Source organism: Colletotrichum costaricense, assembly GCF_030867565.1.
Source record: "Colletotrichum costaricense strain IMI 309622 chromosome Unknown Scaffold_18.1, whole genome shotgun sequence".
Lineage (NCBI taxonomy): Eukaryota > Fungi > Ascomycota > Sordariomycetes > Glomerellales > Glomerellaceae > Colletotrichum > Colletotrichum costaricense.
Window position 1 is genome coordinate 238,374 of NW_026848247.1, and position 22,354 is coordinate 260,727.

The 22,354-nt window shown below is 54.7% G+C and overlaps 8 protein-coding genes across 8 annotated transcripts; 5 read left to right on the top strand and 3 right to left on the bottom strand.

The window, feature by feature from the left end:
* Positions 1-4,051: 4,051 nt before the first annotated feature.
* CCOS01_13626 (uncharacterized protein) lies at positions 4,052-4,255 on the top strand (the record flags this gene model as incomplete). The annotated part of the gene is made up of 1 exon (XM_060461772.1): positions 4,052-4,255. The coding sequence occupies one exon, from the start codon at positions 4,052-4,054 to the stop codon at positions 4,253-4,255; it is 204 nt and encodes a 67-aa protein (XP_060307492.1).
* A 2,504-nt stretch (positions 4,256-6,759) lies between these two features.
* CCOS01_13627 (cell wall proline rich protein) lies at positions 6,760-9,540 on the top strand (the record flags this gene model as incomplete). Its single annotated transcript, XM_060461773.1, has 1 exon — positions 6,760-9,540. One exon carries the CDS (start codon positions 6,760-6,762, stop codon positions 9,538-9,540), a length of 2,781 nt encoding a protein of 926 aa, XP_060307493.1.
* A 1,118-nt stretch (positions 9,541-10,658) lies between these two features.
* On the top strand, positions 10,659-11,479 carry CCOS01_13628 (ubiquitin-conjugating enzyme; the record flags this gene model as incomplete). Its single annotated transcript, XM_060461774.1, has 2 exons — positions 10,659-11,058; positions 11,154-11,479. Coding segments are annotated over 2 exons (726 nt in total), but the record flags the coding sequence as incomplete, so codon positions are not given.
* Positions 11,480-12,443: 964 nt separating this feature from the next.
* CCOS01_13629 (uncharacterized protein) lies at positions 12,444-13,600 on the bottom strand (the record flags this gene model as incomplete). The annotated part of the gene is made up of 2 exons (XM_060461775.1): positions 12,444-12,464; positions 12,518-13,600. 2 exons carry the CDS (start codon positions 13,598-13,600, stop codon positions 12,444-12,446), a joined length of 1,104 nt encoding a protein of 367 aa, XP_060307495.1.
* Positions 13,601-14,625: 1,025 nt separating this feature from the next.
* On the top strand, positions 14,626-16,163 carry CCOS01_13630 (RNA binding protein; the record flags this gene model as incomplete). Its single annotated transcript, XM_060461776.1, has 7 exons — positions 14,626-14,673; positions 14,734-14,832; positions 15,037-15,068; positions 15,124-15,155; positions 15,208-15,377; positions 15,431-15,578; positions 15,637-16,163. The coding sequence occupies 7 exons, from the start codon at positions 14,626-14,628 to the stop codon at positions 16,161-16,163; spliced, it is 1,056 nt and encodes a 351-aa protein (XP_060307496.1).
* A 1,504-nt stretch (positions 16,164-17,667) lies between these two features.
* On the top strand, positions 17,668-18,438 carry CCOS01_13631 (uncharacterized protein; the record flags this gene model as incomplete). Its single annotated transcript, XM_060461777.1, has 1 exon — positions 17,668-18,438. One exon carries the CDS (start codon positions 17,668-17,670, stop codon positions 18,436-18,438), a length of 771 nt encoding a protein of 256 aa, XP_060307497.1.
* Positions 18,439-18,757: 319 nt separating this feature from the next.
* CCOS01_13632 (uncharacterized protein) lies at positions 18,758-19,895 on the bottom strand (the record flags this gene model as incomplete). Its single annotated transcript, XM_060461778.1, has 2 exons — positions 18,758-19,700; positions 19,771-19,895. 2 exons carry the CDS (start codon positions 19,893-19,895, stop codon positions 18,758-18,760), a joined length of 1,068 nt encoding a protein of 355 aa, XP_060307498.1.
* A 318-nt stretch (positions 19,896-20,213) lies between these two features.
* Positions 20,214-21,913, bottom strand: CCOS01_13633 (uncharacterized protein; the record flags this gene model as incomplete). The annotated part of the gene is made up of 3 exons (XM_060461779.1): positions 20,214-20,728; positions 20,784-21,720; positions 21,800-21,913. The coding sequence occupies 3 exons, from the start codon at positions 21,911-21,913 to the stop codon at positions 20,214-20,216; spliced, it is 1,566 nt and encodes a 521-aa protein (XP_060307499.1).
* Between the last annotated feature and the right edge of the window lie 441 nt (positions 21,914-22,354).

Sequence of the window (22,354 nt, forward strand, 5' to 3'; positions counted from 1 at the left end):
GAGCTCGCATGAAGGACTGGTGTGTAGTGTCGGCAGAGATGAATGGCGTTGAGATTTGGTTCTTGTCAAGGGAACAACAACAAATCAATCAAACTGCGGTTGAGATGTACCGCCTCTAGGCAGGCAAGCTCATGTCCGACGAAGTGGCGGCGCACGAGGCTGCCGAAATGACACTGAAAAGACATTCCTCCTTTCCCCAGCTGCCAACTTGGCCAAGACTATCAGATTCTGGAGTCGGCATCCCTGCCCCCCGAATTAATCGAACGCGTGCCTTGTCACGTCAAACTTGGATATCCCAGATATTAAACACTAGGTTCCCGATGTTTAGAGCCTCTAGTGATCCTTAAAGATGATGTCTTTACTGGTCGGCGCAGGGATACCGGAGCAAATATTGACGGGGAATTAGGTAAAGACAGCTGGCACAAAAAATTTGAACAACGGCGGCACCTAAAATTTGTGATGACTTGGCCACCACTTCATTTCATTACCGAGGGCGTGGGGTCATGCTGAAAGCAGCTGCTGGTCAATCTTGCAGGCGAGATTAGTTTGGGTCACCCGCAATTCAACCGGACCCGGCTTGTTCAGAATTGCCGCCAGCAAACGTTGAAAGGGTCGACAGAGGGCCACCAGCTGGCAGAAGCGTAGGGGATAGTTGGGTGAGGTATTCTTAGAACAGTTGGCAGATCGGATCGGATATGAAATGATGCAAGTCAGTATGGTTTGGGCCGGAGCCGCGCTTGCAAAAAAATTGGTGGGAGTTCGGGGGAAAGAAACATTTGACAAGGGAAGAGTACGAAATGGGAATTGATGGGGACTGAACATCCCAGTCGGGGTGGAGATGGCTGTCAGCCAAGGAGGCAAAGCACCATCACGAGGATGATTTTTGTTCCCTGCTGGGAGATGAGTGTTTGAAAGGAGGAACTGTTCCTGATTTGCTTATGGAGGATTCTGCCCGTGGCAGGATTGAATACGACCATCAGTCTCGGCATGTCATCGACCAAGGGTTTCAACATGGTGGCAATAGATATCCGTACGGATAAACAGCAGAGATGCAACTGATGCGTTATTCCTCACCGCGTTGTATTTAGTATCGAACGAAGAACCATTGTCAAAATCCCTCTCGTCGATATCAAACCGAAGTGCCTCATTCTGTGTTCGATTGGTGCGTGGCGTCATGCAGGTCCGTCTGTGCACTATGCAACTTGAATTCGCGTAGTGGGTTCGAATGCAACATGGCGATTGACAGGCCAGATTGGTTGGAGCGATGCAAGAGGCGCGAAGGTTATCATCTGTTGCTTCTGCAGGTGTATCTGCAACTCTCAGGGTGAGTGAGCAGCAGCCGCATGAGGGCGGCTTGGGAAAAGCATCGGGCCTTGGTAGGCCAGCAACGGGTAGAAGCCGCCTGTTTGTTGATGCTCGTCGCGATGGGCGACTCGGAAACGTTTGAAGGGTAAAGAGTTGATGGCCAGGCCACTAAGCAAAGCTAGTCGTTTGGGGATAGCTTCGCCTCTTTGTCATACTTTGATGCCATGGGTTGAACCGTGACGGCGCCGTCGCACGAAGAACCTGTTCATTTTTCAACGGGCTGGCGGACGTTGATCAGAGCTAGGTAAGACCAGGCTTGGAAGAAATTCGGCGGGCCCAGTCGTTCGATCAAGAGAGCTCCTGGTCCGGCTCCGACGCCCGAGTTTGCGACTGAGTTAAGATGAGGCTCCCGACCGTAGCAACGAAAATGAAAACAGACTTTAGAGTTAAGCCGCGTGATACTCTCTTTGTTCCGCTGTAAGCAATTGCAAGCCTCAGATAAACCATCCCTCGGGCGGTTTATCATAGTTTGTGGCTTCCTCAAACGTTGAAGGCGCCGCCGAAGCTGTGCAATGATGGCTCGACGCGCACTACCCGCACAAAGCCCTGGAATCGATTGCTGCCGTTGTGAACGTAAACGAGCGCTCCGTGCATACGAACTGGCCTGCCATGCCTGCCAGTGACAGAAGAAGACATAGCCCTGTGTGGGGTTGTATGGTTGTGTTGCCTTTGATGCTCCATCAGCTCCGACTGTGACATGCCCCCCCACTACTACCTAGGCGGCCAAGTGGGTTGAGGAAACGGGGGCGTCAAATACGGGAACATGGGAGAAATAAGGTAATGATCCCATCTCATCCCATCCCATCCGGAAAGCGTGTGGTGGTTGCCAATGATAGGACATGAAATGTTTCCTCTAGCATCATGTCGCCATTGCTGTCCCGGTACGACGATTTGACAGATGCTGTGCGCCAATTGCTGAAAAGACGGACGGCATCAGTCGAATGTCCGCATACCATCCCGATATGCGAAAAGTGAACAACTGAAGAGGCAACTATTGACAATGGCATTCGTCTCCCTCGGAACGCCTCTCCATTGTCCTCCGTACCCTATTCACAATAGTGAGGTATTCGTAGACACTCGTAGCTGTGGTTCCAGTGGATCCAGAGATTTCCCTTTCCAGACTAAGGAAAAAGCAAGCAGATCTGCCAGGTGCTATCGGTCATCTGGCCGATTGAAATAAAATGGAGATGGGAGGGGTCTTTGAGGCTTGGAGGGGGGGCCATCGTCTCCTCTGGGCCTGGGGGTACGCGGGCGTTTCTGAAGCCCAGCAATAAAGAGTGGATAAAGAGTGACGAAGGGACCTTGGCACATATGTTTTACACCCCTGGCCATCTCTCGTTCTCAGGACCGTAAGCCAGTCAGAGGCCGCCGTTGAACCTGGACGTGGAGGAGAAATTCGGCTCCAGTGCCGCCTCAGCGCCCGTGTTACCATCGAAGAAGTCCATTTTGGGACGCTGCACTGAGCCCACACACATCGCTTGACCGCTTTGGCTCTGGCGTTGGCCGTGGACGAGGTAGAACCCGAGGCGTCGGCCCATTTTCGAGATGCGGCGTGGCTGTCGATTCGAATCGAGTTGAAGCCCCCCGCGCAATATTCGTACATAGGCACGGCCGCCGATGTCTTTGATTGGGGTTGAAACCAGGCCGGGTCGCTCGGGTCGAGGAAAAGAAGCAAAGAAGGTGTTCAGTATACGGGACTGAATCTAGGTTAGAAGACGAAGCGAAAGTGTAATCCCCGATGAGGTGGTGCTTGGGCGGGAGCTGGGTGTATGAACCTTGGGAAGTGGTAGGTGTCAAGCAAAACATGATATGACATGACTTGAAGTGACTTGGCCTAACTTTCTGGTGCCTCATCGTCCCGTCTCTTCTCTCGAGGCTTTAGTTGTGTCTTGTGGTGGCTTTCTCGCAGAATTGCCGCAAGGGGCGGATGGCAGCGATGGAGATGGAGGGGGCGTGGTCGAATGGAGCCAACGCCGTTGCTGTACCTGCAGAGACGGTTGTCTGCCATCGCTACTCTGGTGCTGTTAGTCGGGCACGGCGTTGCGATGATTCGTCTCGTTTGCATTTGCCATGTGCTGGCCATCCGGTCGTCCATCATAGCACCGGTCTGGATTTGCTCCCATCGGCACCTTCTCTTGTCATCCCCCCAAACCCGGAGGTGCCGTGGTTGTGGTTGAGCTGATGATGTGCGCTGCTGCTAAGGTATACTAACGTAGCTGACGGCTGAACTTAATCGCTCGCCGAGCCCTACTTGGCTCAGTCATTGCTGGTAAGTTATCCGTCAGAGAAAGTCAACATCTGGTGGTTTCTCTCTTTGCGAAAAGGGAAGTTTCTCGCTCTGAGTCTTGCTCTGACCGTGCATTTCGTGGGCCACTTGCGGGATGCGACGGGGAAGCGCTCCTGGGGAGTTCCTTCCGCCTGTGTGAAAAGATACGTATCGCTACCTCCCCGCATGGAAGGTCTTACCTGCCGTGCCGTGCCTGCGTGGTGTGCGTGTGTGTGCTTGAGTGCTTGGGGTGGACTTGGGTAAGAGGAGAAAGAAAAAGGTACGCATACTCCGTTATACCAGGGTAGGAAATCAAGTTCAGTCTCAGTGGTGGTGGCCAACAGAAAATTCAATATTGCACCGCAATCAAGTACCTGAACACAACGGCCCAAGGGTACCGTGGTCTCCGTCCCTTACACAATGCACGACACAGAGCGCACTGAACTCTCAGCGCCTCTATTCCCTGCCTTCAGTCCACTTCCGTTCCTAGGTTCTCTCTTGACTTATAGCAAGCCGACTCATTGCAGGCCCAGATCCACTGTTCCAGTCTCAGAACTATCGTCAAACCATTTCGATAAAAGTCAGATTCCCTTTGCCCAGTCCATGATCTTACCTTACCAGTAGAAGGGTCATGAAAGAGGTAGGTACCAAATACACGCATGAGAGACAAAGGAAAGCAATAGCGAACGTGTGTTTGAGGCCACACGAAGCGGTGAAGACGTTGCGTTGCCATTGACGGCTGAGGTGCAGCTTCGCGGGTCCTCTAGGCTCTACTACGCTCTGTCTAGTCCTCTCGTGCCAGCTTCTGCCTGGCAACCTCGTCAAGTCAACCAAGCCAAACAAGCCAACAACCTACTGGGCCGCCGCTAAGGCCAGGAAGCAGAGGAAGATGGGCCTGGGCTGTGGCCGCCTAACGACGGCCGAGTCTTAGTGCGAACTGGTACGGGTGTTAGAGCTCGCTAGCAAGGAGGAGGGGAGGAAAAGGTGTGGCAGCCAACATCTCACCGTCAACTCACCTCAGCGACGATTACTCGGTACTAGTACGGCCACTCACCACACTTCGCACAACTACGGGAAGCAGGTTCCATGATACGCTAGAGAATCCAGTCTGTGCCCTCCTCGACGACCTGGACCTGGGCCGCCTGGTCAGGTTGCTCAGGAACTGAGCGGCTTTGAGTGAGGTGGGCGGTTTGCTAGAGGCAGGCTGGTCGGCGCACCCAACTCAGTGTAGAATTGGCTGCAAGGCAAAACACCAACCTGTCAGGGCCCGTCTAGTTGCGGCAACGTGTGTGCGTGAATGCAGTGCTTCATGCAGAATGCAGGGCAGCACAGCGATACTGCTGCACGTTACGTTGGTTACAGACACAACCAAGACAGGTCTGGAAGACGGAGGATGTCAATGTCATCTGGAAGCGTCGAAGTGAGTAGGGAACCAGGGGCTTCATTGATGGGGATATGAATCTTCCAGCTAGGTACTCCTGATGAACTACTGATACATTTGGAACTGTAGAGCATGCATGGTCTTGTTCTGTGTGTAAAGGTATACATACGGCGCGTTGTGCCTCAACTAAGTAAGTAGGCAAAAAACCGAATGTGGGCGCATACGAGTTTCAACAACTGTCCCAAACAGTGAATAAAGAGTACTCGATAATTTTTGTTCAGCTCTAACCGCCTTACATACACATCTTTGCTTCGACGCGACTCTCTGGATTCATGTCTTTCATGAACAACAGATACCTAACACGTACCTTGTAGTGCTTGCCTATACATAATATGCTCTGTTTACCAAGAGTCCAACCCACCTCCTAATGACTGGTTCATGTCTCGCTGGGTTCAAAGCTGAGTGAGGTGTGCTCTGTCAAATCCTGCGACGCGAGGTGCCTCTTTGCTGTCTGTCTGCCCCGTTCCGTATGCGTGAATAGGAGAGATACCTTGCTTTGCATAGTAAATCCGGTGCGGATATTCGTACTTTGTCTTTGAGGCACTCTGAGTGATGAAATGCGAGTGCGCTACGGCTGCTGCCCCATCAACCTGAACAGCCCCTGGTCGTCCCTGCCTTGCTTGTCCGGGCCCTGACTGTGACTTCCAGGTTGGAATCACAATCGCACGCCCCCTGGTCGTAGTTGTTCCTGCTACTACTACTTCTCCCTCTTTTTCCCCTGGACTTCCTTCCTCCTCTGCAGACTGGCCCCCCCTCTCCCCGAGCCAGTCCAAACCCAACTGAGGTTTTCCTCCCACACACCCTCTTCATCCCTGTCTTCTCACCCCCCCTTTTCTCCCATCGCCAACACACCCCGACCGCTGGACCCGACTCGTCGCTTCTTCGCTGTTGTGTGTATGTGTGCGTGTGTGTGTGTGTGTGTGTCTGTCCCCAATTCTAATCCTAAATCCACCCATCCATCCCATCCTCTCTTTAGTCTTCCGCGTCGCAACCCCCCTCTTCTTCCCATCAACTCTCTTCCCCCCAAAACCCTTCGAGGCCGTCGTCGTTTCTTGACTTCTGTCTCGTGGTTCAATTCTAGTTGTAGATCTTGCAGATTTGCTTCTGGTCTTGTGCCGTCCGCTCCTTAACAACACCTTCAATTTTCATCTTCGATAAATAGCATTTGTCTTACCTGGTCGACCGCTTCTGTCACGTACGCAATCGTGAACGCCAATTTCGCCCAATTCCCATCGTCAGCGCGCCATATTCGACTTGTTCCGAAAGGTGTTTATTCGCCCATCGATTCTTCCAATTCTCTTTCGCGATATCAAAAACGAAAAGAAGAACCAACTCGCTAAATCTGCCACCTTGCAGAATTAATTACCCAACCCGCCATCACTTCGCAAAACGCCCCCTGACGCGTCGTCCTCTGTCGAGCACCCAAACGATCCTCCATTCTCAACCAACGACGACCATTTTGCATTTGCGCCCTCTTTATGTCCCTCTTTTAGTTGCTGATCAAACCTGTAGCCGCAGAGCGGCTCAGTAAAGCATGGCAACCACTGTCGGACCTGAGAGTATGATGATAGCCACAAGTACACAGGTTTTGGACGAGCCCTCGATGCAAGCGATTTCTCTTCCAGTAATGCTGGATAATTCTACTTCCTCAACATCATCATTCTCCGGACCACACTCTCCACGAACGATGCCTCCACTACCAAACCCACCATTCGTCTTCCCGGCAAGGCCCTCTTCGGCCTCTGCACCGTCATCCTTCTCGAGAGCAACTGGGCGACGTCCGCTGTCCGCCATCGAAATCCAAGACCGATCGACCTTCAACATGAACTCAGAAGCAGCAGATCGGCCGTCAAGATCACCCGCGCTTCCCAACTTTACCTTCAATCCCGGCGCTTCGTTGTCTCCAGATACATCCCTCTTGCTTAGCCCGCCTCTATCCCCTCCGCCTGTGTCCCCGAGACTAGCGGCATCACCTGCAAGACCAACTGGAGTTGGACACAGGAGAGGAGGGAGCGAGTTTGTAGGAGGAAGCATCCGTTCTGGAGATTCCATCACCGTAACTGGCACAAGCCCAACGAGATCCGAGAGTGGTTTTGCGTCCCCAAACTTCCAATTGCCCCCGAAGCCTCCGGGCGGTCGTGGCCACAAACACAGACGCTCTGCTGCGCTCTCAAGCCATGACCTATCTCTCATTGTCCAGCCTTCAGCGTCCGGTAACCTCAGGGGCAACAGTGCTCCTACAAGCCCGGCTGAATTTGATCGGCGTTTAGACCATCACAATGCGGGTCTGGTCGAGAAGACTCTGAAGGGTGTTGAATCCGAACCAGTCCTCAGAGTGCCCAGAGAACTTACCAGGCCAGTCACTGCAGATTCGGGTTCATCAAGTGGCAGGGCTTCTCCCGCAGCCAGGCCAGTCACGCGTGCTCGTGTTGGGTTCTCTGATACCCTCGAGTTCATCCCACGCCCGCTATCAATGGTGTCAAGCGATACTTCCAGCACAGTTACAGCTCGACCCGGAGGGCATTCGGTATCTGGAAGCATTTCGTCCATCATTTCCATCCCAACGACAACTACACATGTGGAGACCGAGCCTATTATTCCTCTGGTACTTACACCTTCTCGCCAGAACAACGAGTCCAGGCCTAGCACTGCTGGGGCGGTTTTGGAACGATCCCAGAGCATCCAATCAGTCGGGGCATCGCCAAGGAGGAGAAACTCCATTCCTACCCTAATCAACGTGCCTGAAGCAGGCTCTGTCGGCCCCCCGATGCCTAGTCCAACCAAGACTCCCAAGAGGTGGTCATTCTTCGGATTGGACCCTTTCAACGCAACTGCGTCACCACTTCGCACGAGGCCCGTGAGCTCGAGTTCTTCAGATTCTGGATCCAAGCCAACCAGCTCATCTTCCTCATCAACCTCAGAGCCCAACTCGGAATCGGTTGGCTTCTCAGAATTTTCGGACCACGCCGGCCAGAGAGCAGACGGCAAGAAGTCCAAGAAGAAGAAGAAGGTCAAGAACTGGGCCGGATCAATTCTAGCACGAAAGAGTAAACCGCGGAACAAGAAGTGCAAAGACCTGGATCTTACGGGCGATTCTGCCCGCCAGTTCGAGACAATCGAGCAGAAGGATGAACCCCTCACACTCTTGATGGAACCGGAAGTGAACGTCGAACCGGTCACACCTACACTCATGGTGACGGATACATCCAGCCAACCTCAGAGCTTACAAGAATGGAAGCCGCGCTCTGCCTCGGCCCAAGACGACACATCTTTCCCCATGATTGATCTGGATGCTGCGCTGGGTCCTTTCAACACGCCTCTTGCGAATAACCCTGAATGGGACGCCGCCCAAAAAGCCGCAGCCTCCACCAAGCGCCAGCTGCACAGCGCACAGGGTATGAAAGGCTTCAGCGGGCCAGGAATGCACTACCACCGTCGCGCTGAAAGCGCCCCTGAGATGGTACCATTCGATGTGGGCCGATTTGGCATACATCGTTTTGGCAGCAGCTCGACAATGGCCGACGTATTCGAGGAGGACGAAGAAGACGACGAGCACCCTGGCAAGTGCGCATCACTGTACACGAGCAGTCGTGCCAACAGAGGCGATTTCAACGACAGTGCGGAATCCTCTGGCGACGAGGCGACACCGCCCGCTGTCAACAAAGTCCAGCAGCCCATTCTCGACGATACTTCTATCAGCGGCCCTGATGGCAGCATCAGCCGTGATCAGGTCACTGGTACGGACGCACCGAAAGTAGAAGCCAAGATGAGCGCGGAGACAGCGCCCATTCCCCTGCAAGAGGACGTCATTGTTGAAGAGCCCTTTGCCCAGATCCCCGAGTTCCGTACCGGCTCCATCTTCAACGAAAAAGCAGAGTCTACTGGTTCCGCAACCCCGTCTCCGCGCAGAATTCTCGCCAGCAAGGACTTGGCCCCTGTCGACGTTAGTCCCCTCCACCTGCCGACTGCTTCGCACGTTCCCGTCAGCCCCTATTCAATGAGCCACGCCTCATCCTTCCCATCACCCCGTTCGCCCATGTCATACGACGCTCAGCGGATTTCTACGGCACCATCTTCAGTCAATGAGGAGAACAACTTCCAATCTCTACTTCTCGGGGAGCCGGGCCCAGAAGTCAGGCTTTCCGTAGATATACCGTCATTGACCTCTAGTCACTCGACCATGACAAGGGACAGCTCCTTTGCCACCAGCTCTCAATTGAGACAGGAGCCCATACGACCCGACCAACAGCGGCCGGTCTCAGTATCTTCAGCAGCATTCGGGCGGCGGCGATCCAGCCTTGCCAGTCTGAGTAGACTTATCAGCAGTTCTCATGGGGAGCGAAGCAAGCTATCAATGGAGGTCTCATACGATGGCGAGGGTGACAAGAAGCACAAGTCCAGCAAATCGAAACGACTCAGCCGGATGATGCGATTCTGGAAGCCCAGCAAAGAGGAGGCCGCATCCTAGACTTCAATAGGAGACGCACACCAACGAGTCAGGGTGACTGGCTACGATATAGCCAGCTTTCACCGCAAACAACAAATGTGACTTCATGACGCATGTATATGGAATTATTGTACAACTCTTTACACTTTCTCTTCGACCAGATCCTTCTGGCGGAACAATGTCTTTCTTCGCTAGGACGGGATTTGCGTCTGCAACTACATTGCCGACGCAGCCTGGCTAGCGAAAGAAAAGCAACACCGGGTCGTCACCAAAGCTTCACGCAACGCGCAGAGATGGAAACCCCGACGACTCGGCTTTTTTGGGACACGGATTCGGCGTTCTTTGTGATGATAGCATGAGCAGCAAGTTGCATGAGCATAGCAGGTTCGCGGCCATATGTCTTGGTGACAACTGTGGGGGCCGGAAACATGTGGTTCAATGGTTTTGTTTCCGTTCTCTGGACATATCGGGGATGAAATGCGAATTTAGGAAGGCGAAAACTTGGCGAGGCAGACAAGTCGAGGCACTTTTGCAGTGTCTCTCATAGTTCTTTGGCCGGCCGGCTGTTTCAGCCCTCTAGACGATGGAAGATGGCACAAATCGCGACGTAGACAAATATTAATGAACATATTTCTGAGAGTCACTCTGAATCTTTCCACTTGACCACTTGCCAATGATACTGAGTTTGAGCATTTGCATTGTGAAGACTTCAGTGACACTGGCCGGGATGGCACGAGACGGAACAAAATGGAACGCAAACGGCGTACGGACGATGCGGATGATGTTGGTCAGATGCCGGACTGAACCCGGAGTCGAGAGCCGGTGTGGGAAACCTCGGCTGAACCCACAGGACCCACCTAGGTATCCTGTCGCGTCACAAGGTACGTCTCAGTGACACCCTGGGGAAGCTGGAGAGCGTGGCTCGGCTACTGCTAAGGTAAGGTAACTAAGTTAAACCCAGCCCATCGGCTTGGGGATTGCCCCAAAGCTTTCCCCCCAATCCAAAAAGATTATCAACAGCTATTCATATAGCTAGCTTGCTCCGAGAATCTACTCGAACACTGTCGTGAACCACATCAACTCATACGCGATTACGTACCAATTGGCCGTCTTCCCTCCCTTACTTGCGACCCATAAGCTCCAGGAGCCTATCAGTCGAACCACAGGTCCTCCCCCCTCCGTCCGTCCGTCCGTCCGTCCATCCATCGCGCGCACAGCCCGGATTGCAAGCAGGAGACAGGAATCCTAACTTGTCGAAGATGTCGTGGCGCATTCAGAACCTGCCCGATTCCCAGACGAATCCCTCGGGCGCGGCGCCAGGAGGCGAAGGAGAACGAGACCGTGGCAGCAAGAAGTCAAAGTCAAAGTCCACGTCGGACGGGCGCGGCGCGATCAAGAGGCTCATAAAGGAGCTCGACGTGTGGCGGTCGGAGAAGAAGGAGGAGAGGGGCATCGAGAGGTTGGGCCCCGTCGACGATGAGGATCTGTTGACGTGGGAGGCTGTTGTCAACGGGCGGGGGATCGGGAACGGGTATGATGGTAGGTCTTCTCTCTCTTCTTCTTCTTCCCTTGCACAATCGCCCCCCCTCTTTCCATCTTGGGGACCATAGCTAATACTTAACCCAACGACACAGAGGGCCGCTGGCTCCTACACATCCAGATCCCGACAGACTACCCCATCCGCCCGCCGACGATACGCTTCGCGACGCCTGTGGTCCACGCCAACATTGCGCTGCAGACGGGCGAGATCTGCCTCGACCTGCTCAAGGACGCCTGGACGCCCGCCTACAGCGTCCTCGAGAGCGTGCGCGCCGTGCGCACGCTGCTCGCCTACCCGGAGACGGACTCGCCGCTCAACGTCGACGTCGCGGCGCTGCTGCGCGGCGGGGACGTGCTGGGCACGCGCGCGCTCGTTGAGTTTTGGTGCCGCGATGACGAGGGGCGGTATGATGGGCCGTAGAGGGGTCGTAGAGGACCGTAGATGGAGGGCCGTTAGGAATTGGGGAGGCGAGGGGAGGTTGATTTGCGGGGTGAAGGCTGTCGCTGTCATCGTAGCTTGGAGGCGGCATAGTCTGACTTGGGAGAACGTTACCCTGCCTAGCTGGCTGGTAGACTGATGCGGTCCAGTCTTCTAAAGGGAGAGAATTTGGGTTGGATTTCAGCAGTGGCTTATGTTTTTGGATAAAGATAACTTGACAAGATCACATACATAAAATGTACATGGAACGGGATGGGCTGGGAAGGGAAAGGACGGAAGGCTCGTTTGGTAGGGAGTACCCAGAGGGCTATCATCATCACTCAATGACAGATTGTATAATTGCAGCGAGAAGCTCACTTTGAGATACAATATCATTTGTTCTATCACACTAGAGCCCTTGAAAACATGGAATAGGTGCTCTCTCTAATGCCGCCGATATCTTGCTCAACCCACGATTCGTCACCGCACCCCCCTCTCGATTCCTCGCGGCGCGTCGTTGTTTTTCATCTTACACCCTCAAGAAGCCAATGGTCAGAAGTGAAGCCTTCTCCCACCCCCTTTAACCAGCTAATCCCTCCGATATTCCACCAGACTCCCAGATTTGTTTATGTAGTTTGCTGTGTGAAATGTACTGCAGAGAACGCCCGTTGCCCAACCCCCCGGCCGCCATTTCCCATCCGAAGAAAGTGGGACGCAGTTATGTTTTGGCAAGATACGAAAGAAAGGGGGTAATCTGCACATAGGGGTAAAGGAGCATATGAGGTTTCTTTCCAATGAGGTCTGTTCCGCGCGTAAAATTCGTAATACCGCCACCGATGCTGTTGGCGACTAAGAGGTGGGTGGGGGATGTTTCAACTTTCTGTTTTCCATTGAACACCTCTAGATGAAAGGCGTGATGTACTCGTCATTTTGTTTCCCAGATCACATCCATCGTGATGCCTAGCCCTTACTCATTGTAGTGATAAACCTGAAGTAGTGTGAGCGGTTGTGTAGATCAATGACATCTTGACGTCTACTTACTCTGTAATTCGGGAGTCCGAACGGTTGCCAGCCTAGGCGCTTCGCCATCTTGGCGAAACCTTCAGTCTCAATGAGGTGATAGAAGGAGAAGGGTGGGAACATGGCCCCGTCGCGGTGGACATCTGCCTTGACAAGCAAGGCAGTACCGCCGACGCCGTCCAAGGGGATCTCCACCGACTTATCCTTCTCATCAGTGCCCAAGTACGCCATCAGCGCGCGGTATGTCGGCATGTCCTTGTATCCCTCGAGCAGGATGTCGTCGGGGCCCATTGTCTCGGCCATCTTTTGCGCAATCTCGCTGTCCTGCCAGCTGTTGAAGTCGTAGGGCCGCTCCTCCATCTTCTTGGTCTCCGTGTTCATGTAGCGCTGGAAGCAATTGGGGACGATGACGGGCTTGTCGTGCGCCGCCAGGTCCTGGATCAGGGTCGGCGGGGTCTCGACAATGTCGGCGTCGAGCCAGAGCACCCACGACGTCTGGGGGCCCAGGGTCGTGAAGAGCAGCGAGTTGCGGGCTTTTGACATGACGGCGCGCCTGGCCTTTTGGTTCTCCATCTTGTGCCGCTCGCCCTCGTCCTGGGATGCGATGGCCGGCTCAAAGTCCTGGCGCATGATAACGATGCTCTTGAAGCGGTTCTTCTCTGAGCCCTGGGTCTTTGTGATTTGCTCTTGTAGCTCCGCGGTCGCTGCGTTTCCTTCCTTGGTCTTGGGAAGGATGAAGCCGAGGGAGATGAGGTCGTGAGGGTAGTTGAGGTTCAAGAGGTTATCCCAGTATTCCTGGTAGAACCGCGCCATCGGCGTCAGGATGAGGACGGATTCGCGGTTGCCGATGGGGTCGGTCGTGATGGTGACATTGTTGAGGTTGTAGCGGACGACGGGCGGCGGTCTCGTGTCGCCCTTGGCCTTCTTTCGGTATGGGGCGGTAGGAGGTGATAGATGGTGGGAGGCGGTACCGGCTGGCTCTGCCTTTGTTGACTTGGAAGGTCCGATGAGGAAGACGACGATAAAGATGCAGAGGACGGCGCCGAGGACGAGGGTTACCGGGTTCGCCTTCTTCAAGCGAACTGACCCCATGGGACGGGCCATGGCAGGCAATCTGACGAGTAGGGGGACTATGCGGAAATCATAAAGGTTGTCGAGGGATCAGAGGTGGTTGTTCGATGGTTTTTTGGCTTGGCTTGGCTTTCGCGAAGCTGCAAGCGAGCTTTGGTTATCGCGGGTATTGGGTCCTAAGAAGAACAGGTACGGTTTTCGTTCCTTTGTCGCAGGGAATCGGGGGTGCCATGCAATAGATATGAAAGATGACACTGAGCGCTCCTTCCCGTGTGTCTCTCGCCGAGGGAGTGAAGAAATTGGCCAGATACGAGATTCCTATTTCTGGCGGGCTGGTCAACTCAAGGGAGGCGCATCGGGAGGACAGCTCTACAGTAAAGTTACACTTCAGACGACAAAAGGGGCTTAGCTTCATCTCCCTCGAGGACTAATTCCGGGCCGAGAGATCCTCCTGCCTCACATCAGGGGATGCAGGGCGCTGACGGCACGGATGATACAGGCGAGACAAGCGAGACAGCACCTGTAAAGCTTGCGACCAGCAGCGCTATTTGGTGCGTACTTGCGGGTTCACTCCACTGACTGAGTGGATAACGGTGGGCGGATGGGAAGCCACTGGGAGTCTGAGGTGGGTCAAATGGAGTGGATTACTCGGACCCCTGAGACCTGTAGTGGGGAGCCCGCCAGGCGTCAAAACATGGGGAGCTATTTCCAGATTTCCTGTTCTACATCTCGAAGCCAATTGGTGCTAACCTATTTAAGCAAAGTTCCAGCAGAGTCGAGGGGCTTCAGCCACGTACCCACTTTGTCCCTAGCACAACGTGCGCCACACTTCTTTGGCGGTCGGATGCTCCATTCAATCCGCGGTCAGCCGTGCCTGCCTTTACCAGCTGCGTCTACTGCACTCGGTCACTTGAGTCGCGATCAGCATTGTTGTCCCTTTTACATCCTGCAGCAAAGTTCACCTCCCACGGTACCGAGGTGATTTTTTTGACCACCCAATTCGACATCTTGGGTTGCATAGATTCTTTTCTGAACATACTTCCACCCAACAAATCATCATGGCGGACAAGCTGGACCGCAGCCTTGACGAGATCCTTGGCGAGAAGGTAAGGAAACCCGCAGCCTTGTACGATATGCGACCTCGGATCTGACCAAAATAATTGCAGAAGAGCGACGGCCCTCGCAACAACCGTGGAAACGGTAGAGGCGCCCCCCGAAGACGCGAACGCGAACGCCAGGAATATCCTCGCGACGGCGTTAGAAAGGTACGATGCCGCATACACAACCCGTCACCTGGTAGATCTCCAGGCTGATTGTCCAGGTTGAATGACCCTCCTCCCTCCTCATCCCGGTCGACCACGACTACCGCGCAGCTTTCGGTTCCATGCCGACCGTCTTGTTGAAGGCCGGGAGCGGTACCTGTCGATTGCAATGGCACAGCTAACAGGTGTCGCCGTCCTGCGATACAGTCCTTCCGTGACGAGCCTAGAAACCTCGATAGGTATTTCCACGCAGAATGAACTCCCAAGGTGGCAGTGAGCTAATCCTGCGAATAGTGAATGGGTTCACGATCGATTCGAAGAGCACGGTACGACCGAATATCCTATACCACACCTACAACATGAGCTAAAGCGGAGCAGACAATCGCCGTGCGCCGGCCCCTCGACGGAGACGCGACGAGCCTGAGCAAAGGCAAGTTTTGTGCCGTAATCCATCCGAGCATACGCTGATTGGATGTCACAGAGATTCGAGCAGCTCGAAAATCCGCGTCGAGAACATCCACTACGAGTTGACTCCTGACGACTTGGAAGTATGCTCCCCTAAAGGTGTCGAATACCGTGGCCCGGACTAAAGCTTGTGCAGGAATTGTTTAACAGAATCGGCCCTGTCGCGAAGTTGGATCTCAAGTATGATCGCGCTGGTCGCTCGGAGGGCGTTGCCTTCGTCACGATGGAGTCCCGCGAGGATGCTTTGGACGCGATCAAGCAGTTTGACGGTGCTAATGCTAACGGTAAGTGCCTTTTTTTCGAGTCAATTTGTCAGTGGCAGTTCAAAGACTAACATCTCAGGCCAACCCATCAAACTGTCAATCATTGGCGGTGGAGCCGGCGGTCGATCTCGCAACCCCTTTGACTCGGCGGTGATGCCGGGCCGTCCACTTGCAGAGCGAATCTCTGCTCCCGGCGGTCGCTCGAGATCCATGTCCCCTGGACGAAGATACGATGTCGACGAGGCTGCTGAGAGAGGCATTGACAGATACGTCCCCGGAAGCCGTGGAAACCGTTCGCGAAGCCCTATGCCCCGCCGGCGCGGAAACGGTGGCGGTGGTGGCGGACGCAGACCTGGAGCTCGCAGAGAAGGCGGTAGAGATGGTGGCAGAGACGGTGGTAGAGATGGCGGCAGAGACCAAGAAGGTGGAAGAGGTGGCCGCTCGGGTAGAGACGGTCGTACTCGGAAGACACAGGAGGAACTGGATGCCGAGATGGCTGACTACTTTGGCGGAGGCAACTCCGGAGAGGCTGCGCCTCAGCCGAACGGTGGCGCTGCCGCTGCCGCGGTCCCCGCCGCGAACGATGATATCGATATGATCGAGTAAACACTGGTCCAGCTCAGTCTGACCTTGGTTTATGCTGCACGGAATGTCTCGGGCCAGTCCTCAGACCAAGTTACGAGAGAGGAGAAGCCTGGTTGAGACACGTGGAAAGCCAGTTGTCAGAAAACCCCCCATTGTGCGCCTTCACCAATAGCATCGTGGACCATTAACTATAGAAGTCAACAATAACACCATCAGCTTGTTGATGAACCTGATCTGAATCCGGATTACAGTCCGCGCATGGTCCAAAATCAGGGACTCGAGTGAACCAGGGCACCAATCAAGGATTTTGGAATCTTGGACCCTTTTCTTCGGCATTGCCTCCGTGGCTTCTGTGTCCACTTGCCCGAGTGGTCCGCCGAAGATTTCCTGAAATATTCCTGCCGATGTTACTCGGTAGGTTTGCAGATCCCCGTTTTCGCCGCTTTGGGCCCCCTGGAGACTGGAGCAACTCAACAAGGACGAGTTATCGATGGTAGCGGCTGTTCCTGGGTACCTCGGTGTGCTAGGGCCTGGTTGTCCAACCAGGCTCACCTTCACCTATGCGGCAAAGAGCAGGGCATGTCTCGGTATGGGTGAGACTGGCTTGACTGGATGTCCGTACATAAACTGCAGTGCCCGTAAATCGCAGTCGTCAAAACAAGGGACATGCCTATCTGGGGAGGTCCACGAGTGAGCCGCCGCGGCGCCGCCCCCTAAAAAATCAAGTTTGCGATCGTCGGGGACCCTCCATGCATGTGAAGAGTGTGACATATAACTTGGCAACGGTCCTCCAAAAACCAAGAAAAATCACCCATGTCGCCCCAGGTCCCCCGCCAAGTGCACGTCCCGGCCTGCAACGTCAGGGTGCATGCACCTCGCCCGCGCCCGCGTTTGCACGTCGCAGGAAGAAGCTCTGGCACTAAGGTAAATGCCCACTCCAACTCCCCGGCCCCCAGTCTGCGCCTCTCACCTTCCCGTCTCCCCCAAGTCTTCCACCACAACACTCCAGCTCTCTCCCGGCGTCTACCTTGCCTCACTCTTCCCACCGTCACCTCAAACCTTGGAAATCGTTGCAACCGGAATGGAGAGTCGACGGTGAACCGTGAACACGGACACGACCACACTTTATTCAAACGGAGACACCGATTGCTACCATCGACCTGGCGACTCTAAACGGACCGACGATAGGGCAAGCGCAACAATATGACGGCTGCTAGTGATAGTACAGACTTATATCACCTCTCCCGAGCACGAAGGCCCGTCTTGCGCCCTTCGCTGTACGACTGAATCGTGAGAATAACGATCGACACATAAAGAGGCAAACCACCTGCAGAGCGCGACACGAGGGTTTGTTTCAACCCTCGAATCTCCAACATCTTAACTTTTGACATCAGCGGAACATACGCAACCACCATCGTCGGGTTCAGTATATACACAGTTAATCCAAACAACTCTTGATCAACTTACACTCCGTCATCATCCATCAACCGGTTCTACTGGGCAGACTCTTCATCACTTACACGGGATGGAATCAGCCCAGCACACGGAGGGCCCGTCGCCAGCTTCACACAACAATAACACTATACTTACACCAAATAACTCCCAGCAACAATCACGGCCCCGGCCCAAATCTCAACCACCCAAGCAGCGGAGGAGACCGTCGCGGTCACAGGGATCAGACTTGAGTAGGAGACCTGCGTCGGACGGCTCTGACCGCGACAGGGAGACCGACGACGCTGGGGAAGGCGCTGCCAACCCAAAGCCTAATCAGTCAGGCTCGGGACAGTCGGCGTCGAGGCCTGCCAGAAGACGCCCAGCTGCCCCTCGGCCTGCGCCAGCACCATCGACAGCGATGCCTTCGGAAGATGAGCAACTAGTCGACCCGGTACCACTCCGGTCAGGCCATTTAAACCGACGGGCCGCACCTAGAAGAGTGCCGCGCCTCGGCGAGAACAGCGCGTCTGCGCTGGCATCTGACACGGACACCACGAGTAGCTCATCGTCATCATCATCATCAGCGTTCCCACCGATCCGGCGGCCTCCGGCGTGTCGTCGGCGACCGTCGGATATGAATCTCTCCCTGAGAGCTCCGATAACTGAGATGCCCGAGGATGGTGGCGAGCTCCCTCCTGGCGGTCCCGACTTCTCTACACCGCGACCTCAACGCGAGAAGAACCCGCGAGAAATCTTACACGAAGGCGAGCGAGGCTTTATTGTTGACCTCAGACTCAACCTGGACGTCGAGGTGCACATCAAGGCGAAGCTCTCTGGTGACCTGACGCTGTCAGTGTTATAATATCTGTTATTGGAATAAGGACAACGAATTTTGTGACGAAGGTGCGATGATGTTATATAGTGTAAGAGTATCCTGGCCGGCGCATAATGGATCATGGTGTAATAGTACTGGGGATAGGAGGCGCTAGGAGGTTTGGGCAGGCAGCATATGGTTCATGGTACGAATGGCGTCGAGAGCGATCTTTGGAAAACTTCAAACAAACGAGTGCAGCGTTGAAATGTAACTGAGACAATGTTTAAGTCTTCAAAGCTACTTTTGACCCTTTGCCTGAAATCTACATTTCGTCCAAGTTGTACTTATGGGGAGAGTGAATCAGTCTTCAGTCCGTCTTCTTCTTCTTTCTCTCAAACCCCTCCGTCAAAGCAGCAGCAACGTCCTCCACCGTCGTGCCCCTCTTCCTCTTGCCAATCTTCTCCCCGCCCAGCGGCGAATCCTCCGCCACGGACTTATACACGCCCGCCGCGCCGACAAACAACTCGGGCCCGAACCCGCCCTCCTCGGCGTGCGTCTTGGCGATCTCCTCCATCTCGCGGACCCAGCGGTACGCTTTGGGCGGCATCGTCACGACGCCCTTTTCCGCGGACTGCAGGTGCGAGGGGAGGCGGGCGGCGAGCTCGTCGCGCAGGTGGGGGAGCACGCCCATCCTGTGGGCCGAGGTGAAGGCCTGGGTGGCGATGGCGGTGAAGCCCTTTGAGAGGGAGGCGAAGCACATTTTCAGGCCCGAGGCGGCGCCGATGGAGTCGGAGATGTGGTTGCCGCCTAGGGTTGCGCTTAGGCGGGCGCCGAAGGATGCATTTGCGTCGTCTGGGGAGGAACCTGGGAGGGAGAGGTCGGATAGCTTGTCGGGGCCGGACATGGGCATGCCCGGGACGTACCACGCATCCGGGTCGTTGTCGTCGTCGCCGGGACCGGGCGGCGGGGCCGAGGCAGAGACGTTTGTGCCGGCGTTGGGGGCGGATTTGGGCCTGGGCGGGGCGCCGATGATGCAGGCGTCGACGAAGCGTGCGGGGGCGCGGGCGCGGGCGAAGGAGGCGGCGATGGATTTGCAGGTGGAGGGGGCGACGGCGTTCATGTCGATGAAGTAGAGGGGTGTCTCGCGCGACGATGCAGTGCCGGCGAGGGCGTCGATGATGCGCTCCGCGGTGGCTTCTGCGTCGCGCGGGGGCACGACGGAGAGGATTACGGCGCACTGGGATGCTAGGGCTTCGTCTGTGTCTAGGAGCTCTACTTTTGCGTCGCGGGCTCGTTGGAGGGTGTCCTCGCTGTAGCAATGTTAGTTCCAAGGTGATATCGAATGTTTACTTCATACAGGTGGAGAGTGTTTGAATTTACCTGCGGCCTTTGCAGTTCGTTGCGACTTGAAAGCCTTTGGCAATGAGGAGCTTGGCGATGCCGACGCCCATGTCGCCGATGGAGATGACTCCGATCTTTGAGGGCGTCACGTTGGTTGCGGCCATGATCGAGGAAGCGGGACGTTGAGGATTATGTCGTCTAAATTATCTGTCTAAATGCTTGAGTTACCTCCCGTTGATAAAGAATGAGATGTATGGAAGAGAAAGAGTATGCATATCCACCTGCGGCGATCTGAGCTGCAAGTTACAGAATTGCGTCAGTTCTTTTTCGTCAAAACCCTCCCGATTACCTACACCACGACACCGGATGACCGGCTCAAGCTTTGCAGCGACGACGAGAGAAAATACGTATCAGAGCTCATTCCCTAAAAAAACAATTACAGTAGTTTTCCCCCCTAGTCTTACATCCATAGATTTTACATCTTAGCTTGAGGCTCCCAAGCCTTTCTCCGTGTGCAGGCTAAGCCTTCTGAACTTGGAACGTTTTTGGTCAGGGAGTCCCAAATGTCCGATCCACGCTCCGGGCACGTCCAGCTTCGTCTCACGGACGAGAGGATGCAGCGACCTGCACTCAAGGAAGAGCCCGTGAGTTGTCACCGCTCCAAACTGGTGCCGGATTTGTTTCCAGTCTCGCGAAGCGGGAACTGGCGATGCCTCTAACCGCGCGTCATCCGTCACTCCAAAGGAGTCGGTGAACTGAGATTCGCCTTCCGCTGCCGTATTCGCTTTGGCGGCGGTGAAGGGCGGAGCGACAAAGTATTGAATGTACGAGCCCGGAGCGATGACGCCTTGTTCGGCGTCGCCGCCACCGTCGTTCCGGTTCTCAAAGGAACGGATGAAGCTGTCAAGATCCTCTTCCTCAGAGGAAGCGGAATACTTGACTTCGGGATCGAGCGAAAGGAGGCCTGCCTTCTTCCCCCAGCCGCCGCCGCCGCTCTCTTCATTCTCTGGTTAGATGAGCTTACTCATTGTTGGGCTGGGTGTTCAACTTACGAATCTTGTAGACCCTGGCACCCCTATTGATGAGCCATTTCATATATTCCTTCGTATTCAGGACCATGGACCACTCGTCTCCAGCGTTCCGTACCTTTGACGCTGTCTCGGACAAACGGTTCAAGAACTCAATGGTTCCCGCTTGGTCATCACCAGGGGGACAAACAACTCCCCATACACCTACGGGGCCCGGAGGGAACTCATGGCCCTCTGCCGTCCGCCTATCGAAGAGCGCTTGGACAGCCGTCTCGAGCTCCGCAGAAGCAGGCGTCTCTTTACCATCTACGTCGACCTGCCTGATGATATTGCCCAGGCCCGATACGATCTTCCGCGGAGCCGTGATGGGGACCAGGGGTGCCTGAATCGAGTTGGTGTGATCGCTCCCTCTGGTGTAGATGTTGACTTCCTGAGCCCGTCGCTCTTCGCGCTCGACCAGATCCAAACCCCCCTTCAGGTTGACTTTCCAGCGGCTAGCGATGAGAGTCGACTGAAGGCCATTCTGAAAGATCGTGTTCGCCAAGGGAAGTGTGCATACGTAACTGCCAGGCTTCGACCCGTAGGAAAACGTAATGGCAGCGTTCAGCTTGTCGTTGCTACGAGGAGCAGACTGCATGTTAGGGCTCTTCCCCTGCCACAGCCTCGGCATGATCATATCCTTTGGCCCGTAGTAGAATGAGAATCCGTGTGGGATGTCACCGAATGCACGAAGGGGGTGAAGCCCATCGACTGCACCGGTAAGAGCGTTGAATTCGCGACCCACATCGCCGGATGATTTCGAATCCCCAAAGGGTCGCAGCAATGCGGCCATAAACTTTTCATCTAGCAGCCACGACGCATATGGCCGGGAAGCAAGTACTACAACCGCGCCGTCATCTTTCTCGAGGCCTGCTTTCTGTAAAGACCTGACAGTCTTGGTCACTCTCTGAACGAGGGTACCCTATTCACGCGGTCAGTATTAATGAGATATGAGATCTCGATGCAAGGAAGATCTCTTTTTTTTTCCCCGGCAGGCTCACCTGCCAGCTCTCTTCATTCCCGTGGACAGAAAAGCATGCAGTTTTATATCCTCGTCTAGCCAATGAATGTCTAGCACACTGAGCGAACCGGGGGATGGCTCTCTGGATATACATCGCGTCACGATTACCACGTCCAGGCTGGGCCGAGGTCTCGGAACGCTTCTTTTTCGTCCGCAACTGGATTGTTAATCACAGACGCATATGCTGATGAGATTCCTCCCTTTCCTTACAAACCCATTGAATCGAATTGAGGTCTTGTGTGAGTCAGGTTTCCGCAACTGCTCCAGCTTTGGAAGGTAGAAAGTGAATGAATGTATGATGAATTATCCAACGACCTTGATTGGTGTGGCTGGAGCTTGAGCTTCCCAGGTTCAATGCGGCGGCAGGAAAATGCACCAGGGGCAGAAGCGGCGTGCGACTCATCCCAATGGAACTTTGGTACCTTATCGGCTCTGAGGAACGGATACTCGTTATCGATAAGGCAAGTCATCGATAAACCCCCCTTGCTTGTGGCTGGTAAATCGGACTTGAGCACCTCAGGTTCCCTGCGCCTGT